This window comes from Tiliqua scincoides, chromosome 1, assembly GCF_035046505.1.
Source record: "Tiliqua scincoides isolate rTilSci1 chromosome 1, rTilSci1.hap2, whole genome shotgun sequence".
Classification (NCBI taxonomy): Eukaryota; Metazoa; Chordata; class Lepidosauria; order Squamata; family Scincidae; genus Tiliqua; species Tiliqua scincoides.
This window is the reverse complement of record NC_089821.1, coordinates 66398279-66423910: the sequence shown is the minus strand read 5'-3', so window position 1 is coordinate 66423910 and position 25632 is coordinate 66398279. Positions and strand designations below refer to the sequence as shown.

At 44.7% G+C, this 25632-nt stretch overlaps 1 protein-coding gene across 1 annotated transcript; it reads right to left on the bottom strand.

Annotated features, from left to right (window-relative positions):
* Positions 1 to 783: 783 nt before the first annotated feature.
* On the bottom strand, positions 784 to 24037 carry OSBP (oxysterol binding protein). The gene is made up of 14 exons (XM_066611345.1): positions 23568 to 24037; positions 15299 to 15507; positions 13452 to 13702; positions 9608 to 9806; positions 9307 to 9409; positions 6967 to 7021; positions 6037 to 6168; positions 5548 to 5793; positions 5177 to 5297; positions 4641 to 4744; positions 4334 to 4429; positions 3784 to 3965; positions 3077 to 3297; positions 784 to 2746 (listed from the first exon to the last, which is right to left on the bottom strand). The coding sequence occupies exons 1-14, from the start codon at positions 23924 to 23926 to the stop codon at positions 2604 to 2606; spliced, it is 2421 nt and encodes an 806-aa protein (XP_066467442.1). The 5' UTR covers positions 23927 to 24037; the 3' UTR covers positions 784 to 2603.
* Between the last annotated feature and the right edge of the window lie 1595 nt (positions 24038 to 25632).

Sequence of the window (25632 nt, the reverse complement as noted above, 5' to 3'; positions counted from 1 at the left end):
AACTCCTCTACACCCCTTCATGGTTAGCAGATCCACAAGCCAAAGAGCTACTGTAGCAGGTCAGTTTCCTCTGATGTGACACTGTTAAGGAATGTATGTTTGTGGCAGTAGTCTCAATGTGCCCACGGTAATGCCCCCAGCATCCCACATGGGCAGTGAGTCTGGATGAGATTAGAAAACTTAAGATCCCAGGAAATTTCTGAGTCCCCACCTTTGGCTCCTGGGCCCAGGTACAAATTACCACCTTTACCCCCCTTCTCCTAGGCCCTGCCCAAGGCACAGCAAGGAGATGAAAAAGTGCAGGTTGTGTGGCACACACGGTCTTATACAGGTCTGGTCTAGAGGGCAGGAGGTCTGGTCTAGAGGGTAGAGCCTCCGTCTGCCTGAAGATAACTTCTACAAGGTCGCCAGTTCGAGGCCACCGGCACTGTGTGACCTTGAAGCAGCTGACAAGCTGAAGCTGAGCTATTCCATCTGCTCTGAGCAAGGGAGGATGGAGGCCAGAATGTGAAGCCAGATCGGAATGAAACACCTGAATGTAGTGGTTCTTGAAAGAAAGAACCTTCTTTCAATTGTAAAAATCCCTATTTAATAAGGGATTTAAATAAAGCCTGCCTATGTAAACCGCCTTGAATAAAGTCTTGAATAAAGACCAAGAACGGCAGTATATAAATACCTGTTGTTGTTGTTGTTGTTATACATGCAGCCCAGCTGAAGAAAGTGAGAAAGACAAATATACTACTAAGCCTCCTCAGTTCTGATAGTGAAAAGTGACACAAACACTTTTGAATATTTAAGGTTTTATTATTTAATTTAGTTTTCTTGGAAAAAGACAATAAGGCAAAAAAAAATCCCAAAAATAGAATTGCAGGGATAGTCTCTCTTTCTCTCTCTCTCTCTTAAACCTTCCATTATGCCATACAAGGGAGTATCAGCCTGCACTGGCTGCAGAGAACAGACTTTGAACAGGGCCCAAGCAGCAAGTAGTGCAGAGACCCCACCCAAAGCTCCTTCTCTCCCATGGAACAGCACTGCCCATTGCTGCTGGGAAAGGCAGCAATGGCCTCATCTCTCCCAGCCAGCAAGATGACTCCTATCTCGAAAGCAAGCAGCCCTGGACAGAACCTTTTTATCCCCTCTTACCCTTCAGTGGCTAAAGTTCAGAAGTCAAGGAACAAAACAGAAAAAAAAAATAGGAGAAAAAATACAGAAGGAAGGCACCTCATTGTGTGAGCCTTAGCCAAGGGCAGGGGCTGCCTCTAGTCTACCACCTCCTGCTCTTCTAGCAGGGGCCTGACTTGGGCAGCCTCTGTGCCCTTGTCCATCTTTACACAGTGGCAGCACCTTTTCAATCATAATTTCCATCCACTTCAATCCAGCTTTGGCAACTACAACCAGAGCTGTGCAAGCCAAGCTTGGGGGTTTCTATAATATCCTCGTTCCTCAAGAGAACTGAGGGAGACCTGGTTTATGCCTGCCCAGCGTGAAGAGCCTTAAAAGTGACAGCACTGAGCTCTGGTTCCTGCCTCAGATCGGATCCATTTCTTTCTCTTTCTTTTTATTTTTTTAAAAAAGGCAAGACAAGCCATTGTTCACTGTCATGCTTTCTGCAGAGTATCTCCCTAGGTCTTGGGCAGTGGAGGGAGACAAAGCAGGGACAAGTGTTACAAAATGGGTCTGCAGGATGAAAGGAACAGAAAAAAAATCAAAACAAAAATTAGATCTCTCTTTCTCTACATATATATAATATACATATAAACAGGTGTGCATTAAGCCAGAGGTTGCTTGAGGCCAGGGGCTTTAGGCAGAGGGAGTTTCTATCCTCATTGTAGCTCCCCACCTGAGTGCATGTGGGGAAGACATACGAAGTGTGAATTTGAGAATGGAAAAGAGTAAGCTTCGTTTCCCACTCCTGTATGAACAGCTGGTAATGGATCAAAAGAGGTTCCACTGGGACCAGGGCAAGTCTCCCCACTGCCTCATCTCTAGGACACAATTAGTTGCTTTGCCCCCTGCATGAACCAAGAGCTATAATGGCTCCTGGAGAGGACTGCTTGCACCGATCCCCCTCCCCTGCCCTGTACCAGTGCTTTAGAAGCCTCATTTGTGTAGCACCCTATCTCTGGGGGCCAGGAGAAAAGAACAAGTGTGCAACCCATACAGTCAACACTGCAGAAGGGTCTCTGTATCTCTCCTAACCATCCTATGGTGCATACATTCATGGTCTCAAGACTATACTTGCTTGTCCCCATATGGAAAATGGGGCCAATTCGTGCAACACTGTTGTCCCCCTTTTCCTCCCCAAACTTGTAGGATTGGGAGCAAAGCAATACTCTCACGATGGGAAAGTGGAGAATGCAGTCCTCTAGTCATACATGACCCCAGTCATCCAGGGATCTAGACATCAATATCAGCTTCAATCAGCTAAGGCAACCCAGCCAATCACCACCGCTGGATTCTGCTTTGGGTGATTGATTCAAAACAAGTGATTGGTTAAGACAGACAGATTCAGTGAGGAAAGCACTAGGCAGGAAGTCACATGATCAGCTGCTCCCCTCCATCCTTCTTCCCCTCCTCCTCCTAACAGTCCTGCTGCTTCCAACTCAGAAGATGTCAGGGCACATGGTCCAGTCCTGTTTCTCTTTGCTCTCCCAGTAGCCTCCCCTATACACATGGGCCACCTCCTTGGTGTCAGGATCTTTCTTCCGTTCAAACCATAGAGCCTTGTATGGATCATAAGGAGTTCCTGGAGGTAGGAGGAAGGCAAAGAGAGAGGGAATAAGTTTTCAAATTTCATGAAAAAGGCTGGTACTATCTCAGGAAACAGTGCCATATTTTTTGCACAGCTTAGCAGCAGAGCATATGCTTAATCCTGGGACCTTCCCAGGCAAATCCCTAGCACTTTCAGGTAAGGAATCTCAGGATGCAGCATCAAGAAGGATGCTATTTTTAAAAGCAGTTGCCAGAGTAGATAATACTAAATTTAATGGATTAGTGGTCCGATAAAATAAGGCAGCTTCATACATTTACATAATTTTTGAAAAATGAGTAGAAAATCAAGTTGAATGCCTCTTACCATCCTCTGTTGCCTTCATGGCCTCAGCTTCTCGTTTTTTGCGAGAGATGCGCTGCTTTTCCTCTAGACGTTGCTTCTCTGCGTTGGCTTCATCCCAGCGTCCGTTCTCCATGAGTCGCTGGTCAGGCCGAAGCCTGCTATCTGTGGGAGCAGTGCCATTCTCTGGGGCATTAAGCGTCAAAGCTAGCTCTGAGAAGTAGTACATGTTCTCAGCGTTCTTCCTGCATGATGACAGGAGAAAAAGGCATCAGATTGGCAGCAAGGCTCTGTCAGGCCAGGCACCCCAGTCTAAGTTCCAGTTTGAGAAGTTTTCCTAACTTTGCTCTTGGGATGACAGTGGGTAAGTGGAACACTGATCTATGCCGGACATATCCTGCGACTATGTGATGCAAATGCAGATACCCAAGGAGAAAGGCTTCAGTGTTTTGCATTCTTTGGCTTATTCTCATGATTAATAAAACACATTGTTATACACACACACCATTTGATTCAATTCTTAGAATAGAATTCTGAAGACTTTTAGGGGGAGAGGGAAGAACTAACACAAAGCCCTACCCTAAACTCCTTACTGATTCTCTCTCTCTCTTCAACAAAAGCTAGCTAAGCCAACACATGCTTTAAACCAGCCTCTGCCACTCCACACCACGGACAGCATGTCTGTGCATTGGCAACCCACTTGGGGGAGCCAAACTACCTCCTTTACTCACGGGAGTGGGTTTCTCTTCCACAGCAAAACCCTGCTGTCCTCTGCCTCATGTGCTCTCTGCCGGCCTTCAGCACCATTTTCCATGCTAGTTGGTGTCACCTTGAAACAGTCTATCTTTTCGTCCCAGGTGCCCAATAACACAAAGTGCACTTTTCCAGACGGATCTATCACCTCTCCAGTGACCTGCAATGGAAAGAGCTCATGAAGGACAGCATTCAATGGGGACAGCATTCTTGTCATCATTCCCTTTTCAAAAAGACTGCTTTATAGCAGCTGAAAAACATTTTTTCAAACTCAGGTTGCTACCTGACTTCCACTCTGGAGAGAAAAGCTGGGCAAGCTACATCCCAGCAGATGAAATACATTTAGAGAATGGACTCATTAGGTGCTGAACATGTGGCCCCTTTGCTCTATGTACCAGTGACCCTCTTGCCTCTTATGGACCCTCTTGCTATTGAACAGTGAAAAGACCTTTCCCTTCTCTGTCACAGAGAGGCCTGTGTTGTCCTTGCCACTCTACACTAAACAGTTAAAACAGCACTATCTCTTACCTTTCTGGCCACATCTCTTGAGAAGTAGCTATAAGGAACAAACTTGAGGATACACTTGTCATTGGTCTTGTGGTTCAGAATTTCAATTTCGCCAGACTGAAGAAAAGAAGCAGGAAGGGGCAGAGTTTAGCAGGTTCAACACTGTTTATGCAAAATACCAACGTGGAGCTGTGCAATTGCTGAGCAGGTCTCCAACTCAAGCAAATCAGGAAAATGGATCCGAAAGATTCTATCTCCCAGCTCTATCTTACAAAGCACATATGTGTCTCTAATACTATCTCAAAGAGTTTTCTCATTTCTGACTCACCTGGTCTATCCATAGTTTGCCCACTATGATGTTGTGTACCGTGGTGGTAACCTTCTTCCATGTGTAGTGATTGCCAGTTGCATGGAAGATACAGTGGATGGTGCCTAGAATAGGAAGATGGCACTTAAGACAACTCCATAATGAAGAAGTGATACCTTACTAGGGCCAAGTCAGGAAGATAGGAGCATTTGACCTGGAAGACCCGGTTCAAATCCCAACTCTACTACGAATTTATTGATTTACTCAAGGGCATTAGTCCACAGCATTAGTTCTCTTAGAAGTGCCTACTCTTATAAGCACTCTGAAGAATGCATGTGTTCTATGAGTGCAACAAGGATAAATGCACTAATGACAATAAAATGTGCGTATATATGACAAGATGGGACCCATCATCTTTCCAGAAAGTCTAACGAACTGAAAACCTCAGTCTCCAGAACAACATGGGCAATACAAGCAGAACTCAGTCTGGCAAAGGGCACCATTAATCTATCATAACTTCCTACAACTGTGGCAATAGCACACAGCAGCAAACTCACCTAGTGGCATGATTGAGAGGTATTTGCCACGGAACTTGCTGGTGATTTTAATCTCCTGACGAAGGGTCCAGCCATGCTTAGATTCAGCATGATGGGCAGCAGCTGGAGGGTGGTGACTCACCTAAGAGACAGGACAAAGACGGTAAAAAAGGGAATACAGTATTTGGTCCTAGCAACTGAGCCTTTGCAGGATATGGAGAGGCAGGAAGATGTTCCTGCAGAAATCCTGAAAACATGTATGTTATGAACACACTTCTATGAAAGCAAGTTCCACTGAAGTACATTCCTATTCTTAAGACTGAAATATCAAAACTATCCTGAATTCAGCATTCCAATTCAGGATCAGAAAAGACATGAGCTGTGCTCTTTACCTGCTCGCAGAGTGAACGGTACCCATTATCCTCCAGCCGGTCTAGCTCAAAGGTCTCCCCCAAGAGGGGGTTAAATGGCTTGCTAGCGCGGAAGACTGTGGTGGAGTATGACGACACAGTAAAGGCAGCCACATAACAGAGTTGCTCCAGAGAGCTCTCACACTTGGCTGCCCGGTCCAACAATTCGTGATATTCCAGGTCCTCTGTGAGACGCTGCAGCATGGATAAGGGCTCGTTGAAATTCACCTGGAGGCAGAAGTGGCAAGTTACACACAAAGGAGCCTTTCTGGGACAAAGTATGTGATACAGGGCTGAACACAGTAAACATGCCATGAATTTATCCCAACACCGCTTGTTGCAGGGTGCTATCATTAACCTCCCGCCTTGGGACAAAGTGGGGGGGGGAATGGTTTTCCTCCCTTTTCACCTGTGGGGTATGCTACTATAAATCCCACATCGTGCTACCCAAGCCAAAAGAAGGGGACTCACTGGCATGGGAATCTTGGAGAGTTCCTTGCCAATGCAGTTCTTCATGATACTCCACAAGTTGAGGCTGTAATTTGGTTTGTAGGGAATTCGAGTTCTCTTTTCTTTCTTGGTGTCCTCCAACTGATGTTTATACTATGAGAGAAACAGGAAAGTCATCAAGGGAGGTGGACACAGCAGAGGTGCTCAGTGAACCCTGCACAGTCAAGGAAGAGTTGCCTGAGCTCTCCAAGTTATGAATGTCCACATCATGGACAGCTGTGTCAGCATTTCTGTGCAGGTGCAGTATGTCCTTCAGTAGTTTTAGTGCAGGCATGATAATATTGTTTCAACTTAAGTAAGTTTCAATTTAAGTACAGATGTCTAGAACCTAACCTGCACTTAAGCAGGAGAGTTTGAGTACATGGAAACTCTCAATTTTTGGGAAAGATCCTTTTCCCTTCTCCAGCACATTCTTCTATGCACTGTGAGATAGTTAGCTATACCTAGAATCACTGTTCTCAATGCATTAAGACATATGCTCTTAACTGGACAAAGATATGGAGCAAAATATGGGAAAAGTACACCAAATGTAATTATTTGTAAATTATGTATGGTCCTCTATTCTCCCTTCATCTCTAAAAAAAGGAGATGGTAAACCCATTAGTAAACTCATATGTAGATCCAGTAAACCCATATGTAGCTCTCCCACAGAGCATGATAAAAGTCTTACATAAGGCAACATCACATGAGGAAGAGCAACATCCTAGACCTTCACCCTCTCTTTCTATGTTTCCCAAACTTGTACCCACTGCTCTCTGAATCCAACTTTTTATGCAGGCAATACAAATTTAGTAGGCAAGAATGTGTATAAGTCACTCAGAAATGTGTGAACGCAGCAGATGAAAAGGGTGGCACTCCCATCTCTTCCCTCAAATTAAAGCCATGGACTACCTGATCATCAAGACTGATGTCACTGCTAGCACCACTGATGTTGCTGCCAGTTCTTCTAAAGAAATGAGAGAGAGAGAGATCATGAGAAACACTGGAGAGGGATCTAGGATGCTCCAGATGAGATATTTTTTCCTAGCCAAAGAAAGAAAGCAGTAATACAAAGGAACAACATGATGGAACAGGACATGTCTTTGTCAGAATGGAAAAGAAATGAGCACAGTGCCAAATATTAAACACCTGTGGCCTTGGATGACCAGAGGTCCTGACATTTTACAAGTTAAAAAAAAGGGCATAACTACTTTGACTAGTTTTGGGAGAGGAACACTATAAGGATAGCCTAGAATCCAGATGCCAAAGACAGCATGAAACTATTGCTTAGCAACAACTGGACACATGAATAGTTTGGGCTACTAATTTGGGGTGGGTTAGATGAGATATAGGAATCTCTGCCTTCTTTATCTCTCTTTCCTTAAGTTTGGAATGGCTTAGAGAGGAAGGAAAGAAATGACTATTTGTCAAACAAAATTTGAGATGAGAAGGAAGGCCACAGATCGGAGCTCAGGCTTTGCACACAGAAGGTCTCAGATTCAATTTCAGATGCTTTTTCAACAATGCAGATTTCTAGACCCATTTTGCTTTTTAATGAGTCTGGGGACAAAATATCTTGGCCACCCTGAATGATGGCAGAGAGACAAGGGAAATCTAATCCTCTTGGTTCTGAGTATCTCAGCAGTATTTAGTATAAATGACCATGGTAACATTCTGGACCACCTCTAAGGCTTGGGAGTTAGAGATATTTCCAGAAAGCTGTACTGGAAGTCTATTGTTTCTTTCCATAAGAATTATCCTGCAGGATTAGATAATGTTTACTTTTGTCTCCCATGCTATGTAATATCTACACAAAATCACTGGCAAGTGACTTGGAATATGGGGTTCAATGACATATGCTGATGACACTCAGCTTCATTTCTCCTGTTCAGTTAACCCAGTGGTGGGCCATTCCATGTCAAATCACACAATATTTTTCTGCCTCACATTCTTAGATTTTGATAAAACTTGTCAGATGATCCTATGTAGTTACTGAAAACATGCATTTTAAAATTTTTTTAAACTCAGAGATAATATAAATGGCTAAATTTTCAAAATGTTATCAAAAAATGGCATGCTAGTGATACTCATAACTAGCTGTAACTCAGACACCACGAAAAACAGAAAAATTTTTTCTTGGGGGTAATTACAGAAAAGTATGAACTAATTTTGAGATTTTTTTCAAAATTTTAAAAGTGTCAATTTTTTATAAAACTGATTTTACAATAAAAAAATTACAAGATATTAAACCCATTGTGTTGTACGTTATATGAAAGCCTATTAAAATGAGACACTCCTAACTCTATACTCCAAATAGTGCCTGAGTTACAACTAGTAAAAGTATCACTAGCATGCCATTTTTGATGAAGTTTTAAAATTTTACATAGCTATAAAATTTCACATAATGAACATAGGCCGCTAAAATTGATATTTTTGCATTATACCGTAGCCAAATAAGCACCCTATATTTCATAAAAATCTAAGGAGGTGAGTCAGAAATAGTGTGATGATTTGACATGGAATGATCCAGGTGGCAGTGGATAGAGATAATGAGAGAGAACTCAGGCTGGCTAGCTATTCTAAATAAGGATCACATTCCCCCTAAGGAGCAGCCTGAGAATACCCCTGGACCTGCCTGGAATCTCTGGTTGCGGCTGTAGCTTGGAAAGCCCTTTTCCAGTGTCAGGTGGTTTGCTGACTGCATTCACTCCTGAAGGACTGAGATCTTGCCACTGTGACCCATGTCACGGTGAGTTCCCAACTGCATTAGATTACTGTAATGTGCTCCACCTGCTGCTACTTCAAAGATGGTTTAAAACTTCAGCTGATATAAAACACTGCCTCCTGATTACCATTGGGAGTAAGATAGCACAATCATTTCACACCTACTTTAAGACATCTACAGTGGTTACCAGTTTGTTACCAGATTCAATTTAAGGTGCTGGTTTTAACCTTTAATTCCTAAAAGGCATGGATCCGGATCATCTCAGGGAGAGTCTTCTCCCATATGGAACCCCCCTCCCTCATTCCCCATCCTGGCTAGATAAGATAGATGCACTCTAGTTTCTGATCATCATCAGATATACTCCGACAAAGCTCTGCTCCTAGTAGTGGCTCCAGAACTTTGGAGTGCTCTTCCATTCTCTTTTCTTCTATTCTGTTCTAAAAAAATAGGCTATGAAAGCAGGAAAGAGTATTTGCTGTGTCAAAGGCTCAGAGGTACAGTTTTCAGTGAGCCAGATGATCACTCACTTGTGGCCCATGCTTTCAGGCATGGTGATGATTTCAGGGGCATCAAAGAACTCATTATCATCATCTTCATCACTCATATCTCCCTTTGATGAACAACATCGATCTGTAAGAAGAAGATATGTTCATTTAATTTCCCATGGTTTTGATTAACAAAGATTTGGATTTCCTGGAACTTCAGATCTAGGGTCTCATAGCAGGAGTTATTTTGACTAAAAGATACATGAGGAAAAAAGGAACCCCCCCCCCCCCGAGAGAAGACTGTCAAAAGAAAAACCTGCTGAAACTGGGTCCAAAGTCCTACCTTTAGAGGCATCCATACTGCCAGGGGAATTAGCTGGAAGGACAGTGGCTCCACGAAAGGCCCTTTCCAGGTGGTTGTGTTGCTTGGCCAATTGCTCCAATGTCTCTTCCAGACGGATGCGCTGGTCTCGCTCATACTGAAGAGACTTCTGCCACTTCTTACTATGTGTCTGAGCCAGCATCAGGAAATCCCGGCAAGCCTGTGAGCAAGACCAGAACGAGACAACATTTTCCACTTGCCCAGCCAAAGCTGCATCAGAGTGCCTCCTGCCCTTTGGGACTTTGCAGTTTCAAATGTTAAACAATATCCTCTTCTGGGTAAAGAGAAGTTGTAGAAGAATGCTTCTCTTAAGAAGTAATAACTGTTATCTTCCACAGGGCAGCCCAATAAGCATGCAGTACCAGTCTCCTAGCAAGCTCAGAGGTGCTATTGCTCAGAAATAGCACTTACTGAGCAGAGATGCTTGGAATACACAAGTCAGGAGCATTAGTTTACTACAATGCAAACAAAACATTCCACAATCCTGGATGTGGAAGAAGCCTTTGTGAAAGTCACAGAAATATAGCACTGGAACTGTTTGACCTTACACTGCAACTCAGATGAAGCTGTCCAGCCATTACCCATAGTTGACAAGTCTTTCCTAAATGCAAAACAGCACAATTGCTCAATATAGCCAAGGAGGGAGGAACTCTTGGAACTCTGCTCTTGAACTTGGGGACAGGAAAGTTAAGACTAGGGTCCCCAGAGGGGGCAGAGAAATGTAAAGTATGGGAAAACCCTCCCAGGGCCTGCTCTAAATGCAGACACATCTGTGGAAAGCTTTCACTTTATAGAAAAGTGCTAGAGTTTCATTACTCTACATCTAGATCAGGGTGACAAACATAAGGCCCGGGGATCGGATGCGGCCCTTGGAAGCTTTTCAACCGGCCCTCAGAATCTCAGCTGCTGAATAGTGCTGAGATGTTGCTGCTGAAAGGGCAGGCCAGATGAAAATCTGGCTCTCCAACATCTTGAAATATGACCAGGATTTGCATATTTTCTCTTCTGGCATTTGCAGCTTATGAGTTCCTAAGTGACTGTCATGAATAAGTACATATTAGGCCTAGGTTGGCATGTGAAGCCTGAACCAAACTAAGACAGTGTAACTGAGAAGTTGCTAGAAGTTCCCAGCTGCAAGAATGTGAGTAAATAAACAAAAGGATTTGTTGTCTCTCCTTTGCTGGCCAGGAAGGACAGATGACAAGAATTACAACCAATTGGAATGTTTAGCACCTTAGCAGACAGAGGTGCCTGATCGATTGAGTGCAGCTGTGGATCTCCAGTTGGGAAGGGTAAGAACTAAGAGGGGTTAGCAACCAGGCCAACTTCGAGACGGTTCTGTTCCTCAAGACTGATTGGACAGTCTAATAAGTATGAAGTGACCTCAGTACTATTAGCATAAGAAGCATAATAATGAGTGCCCGGGGGGAGAGGGTCCTTCTTGGACAGAGTTTTGGGTGCAACATCCAGCACGCATGTGAGCTCCATTGTCCATCATGGGCATCTGGCCCCATAGGTAGCTCTGGAGCTAAGAGATCTACAAGAGTAACTGACCCAGATGAGAGATAGGTATTAATAGAGACAGCCAGCTAGCTTAAATATGTTTCCTAGATGTTTATGCCTCTAGCATTTGCTGCCTTATTGTAGAGTGTGTAACCATATGTACTTAATAAACTAAAATATCTTTTACTAAGTTGTTCATTGTCTGTTGGGGACAAAGGTTCAGAATCCTGCCTAGCCGTTCAGCAAGCTACTAAGTGCTCACTGAGGTCTAGTAACTTGAGGACTGAGGCTTTAATTGGAGAAAGAGCTCAGTGCCTGCAAGGGATAGAATTAAGTCTAGAGGGTCTCAGTGTCCCTGGACTGAGGCACTGGTACGTACAGGGTGGTGGCAGTACTACTGAGCAGGGGCCTTGAGGGCTTTAGGGTTTGAAAACCAAGAACCCTGAGCACCTAAACCCCCCCTTTGCATACGACAGTGAGAAAAAGTGCTTATTTTTAGTTATGACCTGTTTAATGACATCACGTCTGGCCCTCAACAGGAACGATTAATGCCATTTGGCCCTCTGTATGAAACGAGTTTGACACCCCTGATCTAAATAGTAGGAAAAAGAAAAAGAAACCTTTCCTTCAGCAAAGCAGGAAAGCTCTGGTATTTGACAGTGTGAAAGATGCCATGCGTTGCAACTATACAAACTTGTGCCTTTGCCAAGAGCAGAAACATGAAGGTGCATGCATGGTGGTTAATTCTGGCAGAAGAGAGAAGCAGCTTCCAGAAAAGGCCACCCTTTGTTTCTGAGTATACACAAAGCGAACTTTTTTCCCTTTTCTCTTTTAACCCACCTGGAGGCTTCCTCCACATTTAGGTGGCAATCCTGGTTCATGACAAGATTTCTAAACTGGAGTTTCCATCCCATTCACTCCCCTGTGTTGAGGTCCTTTGTAGTGTAAACAGCCAATTATTACTAATTAGCTATTTTCCTTTCTTTGCAATTTATGGCTTTTCATATGTGCATCAAGTCAGAATATTAGAACATTATTTGATTTTCACTTGTTTAATATGCCTGAAATGTTTGGCTCTCTTTTTTGCCACTGGATTGTACAATGTTCAATTCAAAACATAAAGCCATCCCAGATCATACCTGACCAGCAGGGATGGGCAATGGGTGAGAATGCTACTAGAATTAAAAAAAGAAAACATGAGAGTGAAATTCCTGGCTGCTCTTATTTCCTAGAGGCTTCCACTCTTAGGAGTAAAGACAGACATGTGATGGCACCACCTGCTAAAGTAAAATCTGTCTGACCCAGCTCAGCTATGTCAAAGTCATTCCAGAGCAGTTTCAAGAGTGCGTGAGTTACTAACCCAGGTCATCACATTCCTATTAAGAGATCATCAGGTACTTTGAACTTACACAGTCTACAGTAAATACCAGCTCTCTTAAGCAAAGTTAAACAAAAGGACACAGAATTCACATATTCACTCAAAAGCAAGTCCCACCATGTTCCATGGGGCTCATTCTCATGGATGCATGCCTACAACTGCAGCCTAAGCACAGTTCAGTGCCTACCACAGAACACTTCTCAGATTCTGGCTGTTCCCTCATCCTCTGGGAGAAGAACATTCTCTCTCCCCCAAACTTCTGAAAGGCTAGTCTGATGGTACTCCATGACAGATGAATAAAACAGCAGTTTTCAAATCATCAAATCTCAGCCTTGTCAAGCTTCAATACAATTCTAGAAGCTGCTTCCCCAGGTTACCCATTAGGGTTCATTCATTTGCTTCTTCCTGGGCTCAGAAGTCCAATATTCCATACAGTTTATTGATTTGTATGTCTATTCTGCCCTCTCCCTATACTCCAGGGTGGGTGATCATGTTTTAATGCCATCCTATTCATTGGCTCAATGCAACCATGATGAATCGAAAGAGTACAGGGTACTACAGGAAATTCAGGATAAGTAGGAATTTTGCTTGTGTGGAGTTTTTTTTGTGTAAGTTTTATGCTTTACTTACACATGTGACATTACAGCCAGTGAATCTGAAAGCTAAACAAAGTTAACCAAAACATAGCACAGCAGATTATCTCTCTTTTCAAGAGACAAAAATACAATCGAGGACACAGGATCTTCACTGAGATCAACAATGCACAGCTCCAGTAGTTGTATCAATGCAACACCCAAAGCCAGGGACTCTGCCTAAGAGAGTTCAGATCCAAATAAGTCTGCCAAATAAGCACTCTATACTTCTATTGGTAACAGAGCTTTTCAACCTAGGAGGCTCACAGCCAATTGCTGGAAGAACACTTACATTGATCATGGCATTGGAAGTGATGCGAAAGAGTGTGGCACGCTCGTTGACCTGCTTGATCTTCTCATTGCTCTCTGCAGGCAGCTTTAGGGACTCCAACTCACTGAGGGAGCGCTGCAATGCTGTCCCATGCTTGGCAATCAGGTCATTGCATGTGCTGAGGTCCTCTACCTTGCTGGAGAGGGTGCGCAGGGTGTTCTGCAATTCTGTCTTGTCCGTCTGAGAAACTGATTCTTCATCACCCGACTCATCTGTAAAGAATAAGGTGTAGCTGTATGACTTTCATGCTGAGACAGGAGCCGCATCACTACACCAGACACATTATCAGATCTTTCTCTGCTGTCAACATTGGCCACCAGTTTAGGTAACCACGGGACAGGTTCATGCAACCAACTATTTAGATAAAGGGTCTTGAGGCTGAAAATTATCCCTGTTCAGTAGCTTCCATGAAACAAATGATGAAGTTTCTACTCTCTCATCAGGGACTTCGAGAACCAATTCCTCCTGTACAACAGATATTCAAAGGGTAGATCACCAGGAACTTCTGAATTGTGCAAAGTATTCAGGTTTGAATTCAATAGCAGTGACCCCCAGGAGACAAACTAAGAAAACCAAGTACCCTACTGCTCACTGTATACATCAACTGTTCGCTCCTATTTCAAGCTAGGGGTCTCATTTACATTATAGAATATTGACAATTTATTCCCATTTTGCAGCACTACTTGATCACCATGCCATTTTTCCAAAACTTCTTGAATTATCTATCTCAACACTGTAAACTTTCTCTCAAGTAACAGTGGGCACAAAAGACAGGAAAGGCAGAATGTCATTCTCAAAAGAGGTTTATAAAGTTATAAATGTTGCAGAGAGACAGGACAAGTGAGAAGTTAGGATGACTGTAGGCTAAACCACAGAGGTTGCATATCTCTGAATGTCAGGTACAAGGGAATAGCAACATAATAAAGGTATCTTGTTGTATTGTGCCTTCTCAGAGGCATCTAGTAGGCCACTGTGAGATACAGGAAGTGGAACTAGATGGGCCCTTGGCCTGATCCAGCAAGGCTGTCCTTATGTTCTTATGACAGAAACTTATATCCTTCTCTCATAATAACATAACTTAGGGATCACCCAACAGAAAGGATTAGCAGAAGATTCAAAAGAAACAAAAAGTACTTCTTCACAACACACATGATTGGAATTCCTTGCCAAAAGAAGTGGCAATAGTCAGTGGCTTAGATTAACCTTGTAACATGCTTGAAATAGACTAGCAATTGTTATGCACAGTTCTCTTAACCTGGAAGCACTTCAGGTGGAAAGTTTCAATCTCTAAATCACCAAGGGAAGTTCCAGAATCACTATTAGAAAAGGGGAGTGGGATAGAAAGAAGAGGAAAATCTGCTAAGTGGGCATCCCTGCTAACTGGACAAAGGGACACCTTTTAAAGTGGTGCCCTCTTAAATTCAGCAGGGGGAGAGAACTGTCGCTCTTCAGCCAAGCATGGCATCTTTTCCAGTGGCTGTTGTTGGTGTCTTCTGTATTTTGTTTAAGACTGTGAGCCCTTTGGAGACAAGGAACTACTTATTGCCTTATTTTACTATGTAAACCGCTTTGTGAACTACTCTTGTTAAAAAGTGGTATAAGTATTCTTAAAAATAAAATCTACACTACAAATCCAGTGATGTCTCAGCTGCTTTCCATTGTCACCAATGCCATTAGCCAATACCAAATGTACTCAGAGCCCATTATCCATGTTAATCTCTTAGATTCCTCCTCCCTCAACCAGCTCCATCTATTTCCCCCTTTCCACATTCTGCTCTGTGTCTCATTGCCCTCAACAAGATCTTTACCTGATTCTGCCAGCATTTTGACGGCCTTTGCCTTGGCCAGTTCCAGTGCTGTGACCCAGCGCTGCCTCTCAATTTCTGAGCTGGCCTTCAAATGGTAGGTCTGCGCCCCTCCATTGGAAATGATGAAGTTGCAAGAGTCCTCTACGGTGATATTGGCAGTGGCCAAGTTGATGGTTCCACGACAAGTGTGACGCATCTCTGCCTTTGATCTGTGGGTAGTATGAGAATGAACAAACTCTGCAATGAGGATAACAGAAAAAGGACACCGTATCCCCTTCTAGAATATACAACCAGCATCCCCATTTGCTGCTTCCCAACATTAGAACATCAGAAACACCACTGTTTCTTGATCTGAAATCAATCCGCTACTATTCCCATATGTAGGAACTGGTCTTAGAATGCTTGTTGTGCAAACTTCAGAATGAAAGTGAACGAACATCACAGAATTAAGCAGCATTCAAGGAATTATGAGCTGCCAATCAACAAGGAGGACTTCTAGTTCTTGAAGCAAAGAAATACACCCAGCAAAAAAATGTGCAAGTGTTTTAAATTAAATGTTATAGAAAAAAGAGGGGGCAGGTTGAAGCTTTCAATGAATGTGGACAACAATAGCAGCAGCACTTCTGCAATCCAGAATAAGAAATACCACCACTCAGAATACTGTCTCTATTACCTCTGATTTCTGACCCCTTATTTCTACATACCCCTGGTCCTCCAGTGCTTTGAGTTCCTCTCACCCCTTCCTGCCACTATGAAATCACTCGTTTTGATTTATAAAGTCATATTTTGTATTTGTCCTCCAAATTCTCCTGTGTGGCAATGATTACTTTTACAGACAGAAAACGGAAGCTGAACTAGCAACTTGGCCAAGGCCATAAAATCAGCCCACAACAGAGATAGGACTTGATTCCAGGTCTCCAGGATCCAACTATAGCAGCCTAGTCTAGTGTATGGCAACACTATTCTTGGACTATATCATTCCAAAATACAGCGGGGGGGGGGGGAATGACATGATTTGATGTAGGAAGGATTCAAATATCCATGCACATAGAAAACAAAGAGGCAGCCTTTTCCCTAACGTGCTAATTTTTTATGTGCAGGATTTTTCCCACCACCAGCTCAATCACACAAACATCTGAACAGAATGAAGTAGCACTGTATTATCCAGGACCACTGTTATCACACAGCTAATTGTCTAGACAGCTTCTCACCATTTGCATTAGACTACATTGGGTTTCTCTTTCTGGTCTCCTTAATTCTGGTTTTTGAGTGTGTGGAGGCAAGTTTGCCCACTGCATGGCAATCACACAATTTTTTTGCTGAAAGCTCTAGGCCCTCTGCTTATGGAAGTCATTCACCACTGTCATTCAAAGTCATATACCACTGACTGGCAATTACCGGTAAATATAAATTGCTTGCTTCTTTTCCTAGGTAGTTTTTTCCCCCTCCCCATATATGAAGCTGTTCCCAGGCTGATACGAGCCCCCTTTAAAGCCCGAATGAGGAAAAACTTCTTCATTACTGTGATCACTACTGGCAGGCGTTTCTATTAATAGGGCAATCTCTTGAACTTCACAGAGCTGCCTGTTAATTTGACCAAGTCAGTCAGCCACACACACGCACAGAGTGGACAGGCCAGATGGTCATGGATTTTAACATTCAAAACTGGGATTCAGCCAGACTTGCAAGTACTTTGAGGCATTAAAACTAAAATGTAACATAGGCAGAACATTCACAGAGAAACATTTGGAGGTGGTGGTGGGGGTAACTATGCTGATCCATGATACTCTTGCCTATAAACCTATTAAAAAATTACATATATGTACATACGAAACACATAATGATAGTTCTAATGCAAGGAGAGAGCAAGTGAGAAGAGACAGGATTATTTGTGGCACCCACTGTCCATGTTTGAGCATGGGATAACGCTGCCCATGCCTTAACAATCCTGGATTGGGGAGACTCTTCAACAGCAATGAGGAACTTCTATAACACAATGCATTTATTTGTGTGGGTAGGTTTATCTACATACACACCCCAGAAGGGAGCTGGCTGGGAGAATGCACTGATACAAACCCAATGGCTGAATATGCCCTTTGATCTAACTAATGAGGCAATCGGAATGTTGACACAAGGGTCTGGGATAGCAATGTCACAATTTATTCCAGTCCCACCTCTCCCAACATTCCCTAAAGCCAAAGTTGAGCCTGTTGTCCACCCAAGTTTGCAGAACCACACCCACTGCATTAGGAGGTGCATTCCTTTGGCCTGTGTTAATGGTCACACAATCCCTCCCCTGATCACACCCAGGATAAGTTCAAAGGTCACCATGTATTCCCTGGTACAAAGCAGAACCATCTCCTTCCTATTGCAAGGTTGAAAAACATGGGTGGCAAGGTACACAAGCCCTGCTTGGGGAGAACATACAGAAACTTCCAGCATCTGGCACTGCAGATGCCATACTTTTTTGCACTCCACATAGCAGAGGCTGGGAAAAAAGTAACTGGTCACTCTACCCTCTCAGCAAGCAGAGTCCACCAAGGAAACCCAAGCCCTCTTGTTCTCCTCCCAAGTCTAGTTACTTTATGAATAATGCAGAGTGAGCTACAGTAGTTTGGCTAACAAGCTCCCTGATTAAAGAACTATGTCCTCTAAACATATTCCTTTGCACTGAAACTTTCAACAAGACAGTCTTCTGCTACAAGCCACCTGCATGGGGACAAAATCCCAAATAATTGGCTCTGGGTGTTTCCAACACGCACCTTAAGAATTAAGCAGTCATCTGTTAGATCTGGAGAAAAGGAGTATCTTGAGTATCCCAATAATAGGGACATTTGCCCCCCCCCCAGGGCAACACACTGCTGAAGACCTTTATACAAAGGGCGAAAGACAGACATCCACATATATGTCTCCTGTGGCAGAAGAACCAACAAGCTTCATCAAAGAAAGTTTCATAGTTTTGGCAGACAAAGCTACAGCAGTGTTTTTCAACCAGTGGTATGGGTACCACCAGTGGTACTTGAGATGGTGTCAGGTAGTACTTATGGGAACATCTGGCAGTGAAACAAGGAACTGCAACACAACAAACAGTGGTAGGAGGCTCGACTCCGTGGGCAGAGCTCCAAAGCATGCTTTTCTGTGCTGGAAAAAGCCCTCCTGTCCATCCTGAGCCTCTTACTCTTGTTTGTCACATCGCATCTGACCTTCCCAAACCAGATGATGTCATCACCAGTTACTTCCAGTGGAACTTCCAACAGGTGGACTGTGTGAAGTGGTATGGTGGAAGACAAAAGCTGAGAAACACTGAGCTACAGGAATATTTGCTATTCTAATTTTCCTTTGATATTTACTCTAAATCTCCATCCCTGCACAAATCACTAAAGCCCTGCAAGTCCCCCTACTCTACATTTCCCTGCCAAACACACAAATCAAGTTTGACACATTTTTACACAACAAACAGCCAAACTAGGCATTGTTATTACTATGCTTTACAAACATCACAGTAGGACACTCTTGGACTCTCATCATCACATCCTGACAATTGAGGCCCAGGAGCTGCCAAAGACTCTTTTAATGGGGTTGATCAATCTCACGCAGCTAAGTCAAGGATCTACATATGGCACTGAATTTGTACATACATCACTTATATTGACCAAGTCAGAGGGATTATTTTCAAATAGGCTGGGATCCTAGAGGAATAGCAAGAAATTCCAAAGAACAGGGGCATGTCTGCACTATAAATGTAAATTACTTTTAAAATGGTTAACTGTCTCAACCCCTAACCAAGGAGTCCTTGGAGCTGCAGAGATGTGCAAAAACTAGGGATCTATTAGAAATGTTTCAGCATCCTCACAAAATTACTGCTCCCAAAATTCTTGTAGGAAACTTTCGCCCAATCCTATCCACACTTTTCTGGGAGTAAGCCCCATTGACTCAAATGCAACTTACTTCTGAGTAGACATGCATAGGATTGGGCTGTAAGACAGCTACACCACATCAAATTGGTTTAAATTTGTAGTACAGAGACACCTTAAATGAAAGACTGATTTTCCTACATCTTTGAGGAACCTGGGTACAAAAAAAGATGCCCTTGATAATAAATAGTAAATTTTGTCTGTCATAAGAACATAAGAACAGCCCCACTGGATCAGGCCATAGGCCCATCTAGTCCAGCTTCTTGTATCTCACAGCGGCCCACCAAATGCCCCAGGGAGCACACCAGATAGCAAGAGACCTGTATCCTGGTGCCCTCCCTTGCATCTGGTATTCTGACATAGCCCATTTCTGAAATCAGGAGGCTGCACATACACATCATGGCTTGTAACCCATAATGGATTTTTCCTCCAGAAACTTGTTCAACCCCCTTTTAAAGGTATCCAGGCCAGATGCTGTCACCACATCCTGCTGCAAGGAGTTCCACAGACCAACCACACGCGGAGTAAAGAAATATTTTCTTTTGTCTGTCCTAACTCTCCCAACACTCAATTTTAGTGGATGTCCCCTGGTTCTGGTGTTATGTAAGAGTGTAAAGAGCATCTCTCTATCCACTTTATCCTTCCCATGCATAATTTGTCATCAGTCAGCATTACCCTAATATTTTTTCTTAAATGTGAAAGTGGCAACAAGATATAGGAGACAACACAAGTCTGACAAGGGCAGAAGAAATTAAATTTATGCCCCCAAAAAGGTGCCACATTATCCCATACATAAGCAAAAAGTGGCATCTTCTCCTTTGTGCTGAAAACGTCCAAAACCACTCAATATATCCAGACCAATAAGCTATCGTTTCAAAGCCTATGGTATCAACGCACAGATGATATCAATTAATTTAACAAGAGGATAGCTCTCAGTAAGATGGACAGATTTAAATCAAGTTTACCATTTTGAAATTCATATACTTCTTGAACAAGCATGACCTCTAACTGGTTGCTACAACAAACAAAACAAATTGGTTTGAGACTAAATATAATTTGTAAATGACACAGGAGCATAATAAAAAACCAATGGCCTTCTCAACTGCAGAATTGTATCTATTTAGAGAGAAGGCACATTTCTGCTTGGCCATCTCTGTTCACGTGCCCGAATATTAAGCAAAATTATTTACTGGAAAGCTAAGCAAATTTATTTGGAAACAAATCCCACTGAGTCAACATGCATAGGATCAGGCTGTAACAAGTGTCCAGAAGAAAGAGCAGGTTACTGGGCAAGATAGAATTACTCCTCATGGTGGAAAGAGAGCCCCCATAGTACTTCACTGATAGAGTCACAAACATTTATAATTTAAAACCTTACAAGTTCCAGAGTTCAGATACTTGGAAACACACACAATACACAACCACCCATATGGGCTTGGTGGCTGTTCCTGGTGTAAAGGATGATATCTCTGGGATCCTTGTGCCTCCAATATCTTGCCAGTTCCTGGGTACACAAGGAAACCCAGAATACATGACATTATGCCACTTACAATACTTAAATCCAGATATATATTTTCACACATGCTTTTCCTTTTTATACACAGAAAAACAGACTTTAACTCAATGTGCTTGATGGATGGTCAAAATTCAGTTTTAACAAATTATGTTAGGTTTTAACATATGTTTTTATTAAACTCAGATTTCCTTTTAAACCACTTATTTTTAAAGAAATATTTACCATAAAGGAAATTTTAAAAAGATAAAATCAGTTTAAATTAAAAAAAACCCTCTTTTTAAAAAACCATTTGTGTTTATCCAACTGGAACGTACAATTCTAAGTTTCCAATGCTCCTTTGTACTTAGCTGCCTACAGTAGCCAAAGAAGCCAGAAAACCTCTGTGAAACTATTTGGAGAAGAACAAGTAAAACTTTTCACTATTTCATTGAATTCATCCCTTCAAATAGGATTTATTTATGAAATGACATATGGATTCCATTTCAAGAGGGGTAAAAAGAAGAAGAGGGGGAGGGAAACACAGGAAGCCTCTATTGAACTTGCATCTAAAGTACTGTACCATGAAACCCAAGTACCCCGCGAGCAATCACAAGAAGATTTGGATATGTATACTTTGGCAATCCTATCTACACAGACAATTGGCAAGGGGGAGTGGACTAAACAGGACATACATAATCAGTAAGCAGATTCTAAAAGTTCCTCTCACTATCCTATTTTTCAATACAGATACAGAGTTTAGGATGGTATAGCAGTTTGGAAGATGGATTTGAACCTGGAAGATCCTGCTCAGCCATGAAGTTTCCTGGGTGACCTTGGTCCAATCACTATCTCTCAGCCTCACCTACTTCACATGATTGTAGTGAGGACAAAAGGAGGGAATATGGACATCACCCCTGGAGGAAGGATGGTATAAAAATGCAAAAAATATCCATTCACCATTGTGCCATTTATCTTCCTATTGTCTTTGGACAACTGAGGAACACTACAGCTGTATGAGTAAAGTCTAGGTAAATCTAGTCTCCCTCCCCAGCAATTTCAGAAGCACTCCATTAACACTGTACATTCAGCACCTAACTAGTAAAATAATGAAACCATAGGGTTGCAGTCCATCTTCCACTTGTGGAAGAACTGGCGAAAGTATGGATCAACTAATTGCCCCTTCCTAAAATATGGTCCTGAAGATTGAGGTCCCCAAGGAACAGGATAGCATGTGGTAGACGAAACTGGAGAGGGAAGGAGGAAACCAGTGAAAATGTACACCACAGGCAATCATAAGTTCTCCCACCAGTAGAAGCTAGGGTTTGAATACAATTCACAGTCTGTCTCCAGAAGAGCCCCATCTGATTTGCTTCCTACCAGTTCTCCCTTCTTGTTTTATGACTGAAACAGAATTCGTGGAAGTGGACAGCCTGGTCCACTTATAAATACTGCCTAAAAGGGGGTATGTAAGATTTTGCAGGATATCAAAGAAAACTGCATGTCCTTGACTCTTCCACAGTTACACCAACTAATATTTTACATGAAATCACATGGTTGAAGCAGGCAACTCTGTAAGCCTCAAGGGAAGGCACCAGGATACAGGTCTCTTGTGGTCGTGTGCTCCCTGGGGCATTTGGTGGGCAGCTGTGAGATACAGGAAGCTGGACTAGATGGACCTTTGGCCTGATCCAAAGGGGCTGTTCTTATTTTCTTAAGCTGCAAAGGGTCACTTTGATAAATAGGTGATAAATACTGTACCCATAATTGTGTGTTTCTGGATTAGCAGAAGCTACTCACATCGAAGTCCAATCGCCTGAAGATGAGCAAAGCAGCTTGGGAACCAGTTGCCTAAAGGTCGATGCAAATTGAATCTTGCCATAAGGGAAGAACTCAGTTGCCTGGACTTGTCACACTTATAACTCAGCCTTCCTCAATGAAATCAACACACATATGTTGGGCTATCTCAGTAACCTGCTTGGAGGAATCTCCCTCATTACTAAGGATTTGATGGCCCAATCCTATCCAATCCTCCAGTGCTGGTGTAGCCGTGGCAGTGGAGCATGAACTGCATCCTGTGGTGGGGAGGCAGGCACAGAGGCCTCCTCAAGGTACGGGACCATTTGCTGCCTTACCTCGGGGCTACACCAGAGCTGGAAAGTTGGACAGGACCGGGCCCTTAGACAGTAGCGATGCCAGGAAAGCAATGCTTTTACAAGCGACGGAAACCCCGGGGTAATTGTGACTTTGCGATCCGCAGCTAGCTTGAGACTTAACTGAAGGAGGATAAGGTGCCATGCTCTGCTTTTAAGGGCAGCTGCATGTGGAGCCTGAACATGAGCCATTCCTGTTCTGTGCAAGTCAGGGCGAAGCGAGGACGCGAGCGAAGGAGAGGAGGCCACCACAGAGTTGGGCAAGAGGGGAACACTCTGGCAGGGAGGTGTGGTGGGTGGGGAGGCAGAGTCTCCCCGCCAGAGCCCTTCGAAAGGCGCCACCGTCGTGGGAAGCACCCAAGGCAAGCACGTGAGTGGTGGGTGCTTGGGTGCCTCCCACAGCAGCAGCGCCTTTCGAAGGGCTGGGGGGGAGGCTCTGCCTCACCACCCACCGCACCTCCCTGCCTACTGAGCAGACTGTGGACTGCTCCGTGCTACTGAGGCCAGTGGGGGAAGCACTCCAGAGGGCTGGAGCCCTGGGAGGCTGTAGGCTGTCATGCCACTCTGGTGCCACGTGGCAGGGAGTGCCAGGGGAGGCTCGGGGTCCCCCGCCCTCCAGGCCTGACAGGGGTGGGAGGCAGGCAGAGCAAGAGTCCCTGGCCCGGCAGGCCTGGCCAGCTGCCCCCCAGGGGCAGGGGGCGTGGCCTCACCTGTAGTAGCTGAGGAGCCCGTTGCTGAGCACGAACCAGCGCCGCTGATAGCCTTTGATGTAATTGGTCCATTTGAACAGCCAGCCCTCGCGTGCCGACCCGGAAGCGGAGATGCTCGACCCGGAAGCGGAAGAAGTGCTGCCCCCCGGAGCGCCTGTCACCCCCCCTGGGGCCGGTCCCCCAGGGCCTAGCGTCCCGCCGCTGCCGCCGCCGCCTCCTCCTCCGCCGCCGGGCCCAGGCGAGGGCAGGGGAGTCGCCGGGCCGGGCCCGCAAGCAGCCCCCGGGCCTGAGGCGGCGACACCGGCCGCTCCTCCAGGCACCGCCCCCGGCCCGGGCCCCGCCGCTCGCAGCTCCGACATGGCCCCGCTCAGCGCCGCAGCCCCCGCGAGCCCGAAGCGCCTCCTCTGCCAACGGGGGACGAGCAACAGCCGGCGGCTGAGCGCCTCCCACCTTTCTGGCTGCTCCCTCCCCCCACCACCGTCCGCGTCGCGCCGTCACCCCGCCCTCCCCATTGGCGGCGACGCCCACTCCGGGGGCAGGAGTCCCCCAGGCCCCGCCCCTCCCTCGCTACTGGTCCCCAAAAGCGCCTTGTTTGTTCATTGGCAGCCGGTACCTCCCCGCCGGCTTCCCTTTCGCCGTTCCTATTGGCCACTCCTCTTGTCTGTCCCTCGCCGCAGCCATTAGGAAGCTCGCTGGAGGAGGGACGTCCACTCTGACGTCATCGTAGAAGGGGCGCTCTGCTTGCTGGGCGCGAGCTGGTGTGCAGGCTGCTGGTTGTTCTTCGGGTGGGAGTGGCTGGCGGGGCTCTCCGCGCGGCAACCCCGCATCTTCACGCCGGGCGGGTTTACTTGGGAGTAAGAGCTGCTGGATCTCAGGAGTGTGCAAAGGATGGATCGATCGCAGCCTCCGGAACTGCCAGGCAGACAGTTGTTTGAGAAAGTAAGGGCACGATCCTAGCCGGGTCTACTCAGAAGTAAGTCCTGCTCTGTCCAATGGGGCTTACTCTCAGGAAAGCGTGGTCAGGACTGTAGCATAAGTGCCATTCCGGCCAGCGGGGCTCACAGCCGCACGAAGACGCGAGCAATAAGCCGAGAGGCTTGTGGAACTCCCTGCCACAGGACGCGGTGATGGCGCCTGGCCTGGATACTTTTAAAGGGGGACTGGACAGGTTTCTGGAGGAAAGTCCATCGCGGGTGTCGAGCCGTGGTGGAGATGCGCAGCCTCCTGGTTTCAGAAGCGGGCTGCTTCAGAAGACCAGGTGCAAGGGAGGGCGCCAGGACGCAGGGCTTTGGTTGTCTTGGTGGCTCTCTGGGGCACGTGGTGGGCCACTATGAGATAATGGACCAAATAGGTCCTGGTCCTGATCCAGCAGGGTTCTCTCTATTTATGTTAATACAATGGCTTTTGGCTGCTAAATCCCATTAATGGACCATTGTTATCAGCTGCAGATCGTGGCAGTGGGAACTGGCCAGACCACGAAGCAAAGCGGTGGGCCTCCTGGATTCCCAAAGCCCACAGTAATTAGTAATGGGCAGGAGGTCTGGTCTAGAGGCAAGCCAGAGCTCAAGGTTTCTATTTAAATTAAGCAAGCCTCATTTTCTTTAGCAGACCCTTCTGCAGCCTCCTTCCATTTTGCAAATGTTTGGCAGAGGTCTGGTTTTTTAAACACCAGGGTATAATCCTCATTTCCATCTGAAACAAAGGCTACAATTCAGCACACCATTGACCCATGGAAAGCAATGGAGTCTACTTCTGAGTAAATAGGGTTGCAAGCATGCGTAGCTGCACTTGCTCATGCTCATTCCTTGATAGCTTGTCTCTCCGCTATGAATTGAATTGCACTCTCCCAGTTATGTGTTATATGTAGAGCCTCTGGCTTAACACACCAGGCACCTTAAAGAATCATTTTATTAATGGTTTTACTGGTATGTTGTTTACAGTGCATTTCCTTTGAGTGTTTACAAAAAGGTTGTGCAGACCAGAATTAAAAAAGTTAATGAATAAAAATCTTATTATCTTTTACCAAATTTTTAATGAATTAAGAACTGTACAGTTCTTAGGTAAC

Coding starts and splice junctions, on each gene's coding strand:
- OSBP (XM_066611345.1), bottom strand. CDS start 23,926: ATGTCGGAGCTGCGAGCGGCGGGGCCCGGGCCGGGGGCGGTGCCTGGA. Junction 15,508..23,567: donor GGGCTCCTCAGCTACTACAG/GTGAGGCCACGC, acceptor TACTACCCACAG/ATCAAAGGCAGAGATGCGTC. Junction 3,298..3,783: donor TGGAAGAGAAACCCACTCCC/GTGAGTAAAGGA, acceptor GTCATCATGCAG/GAAGAACGCTGAGAACATGT.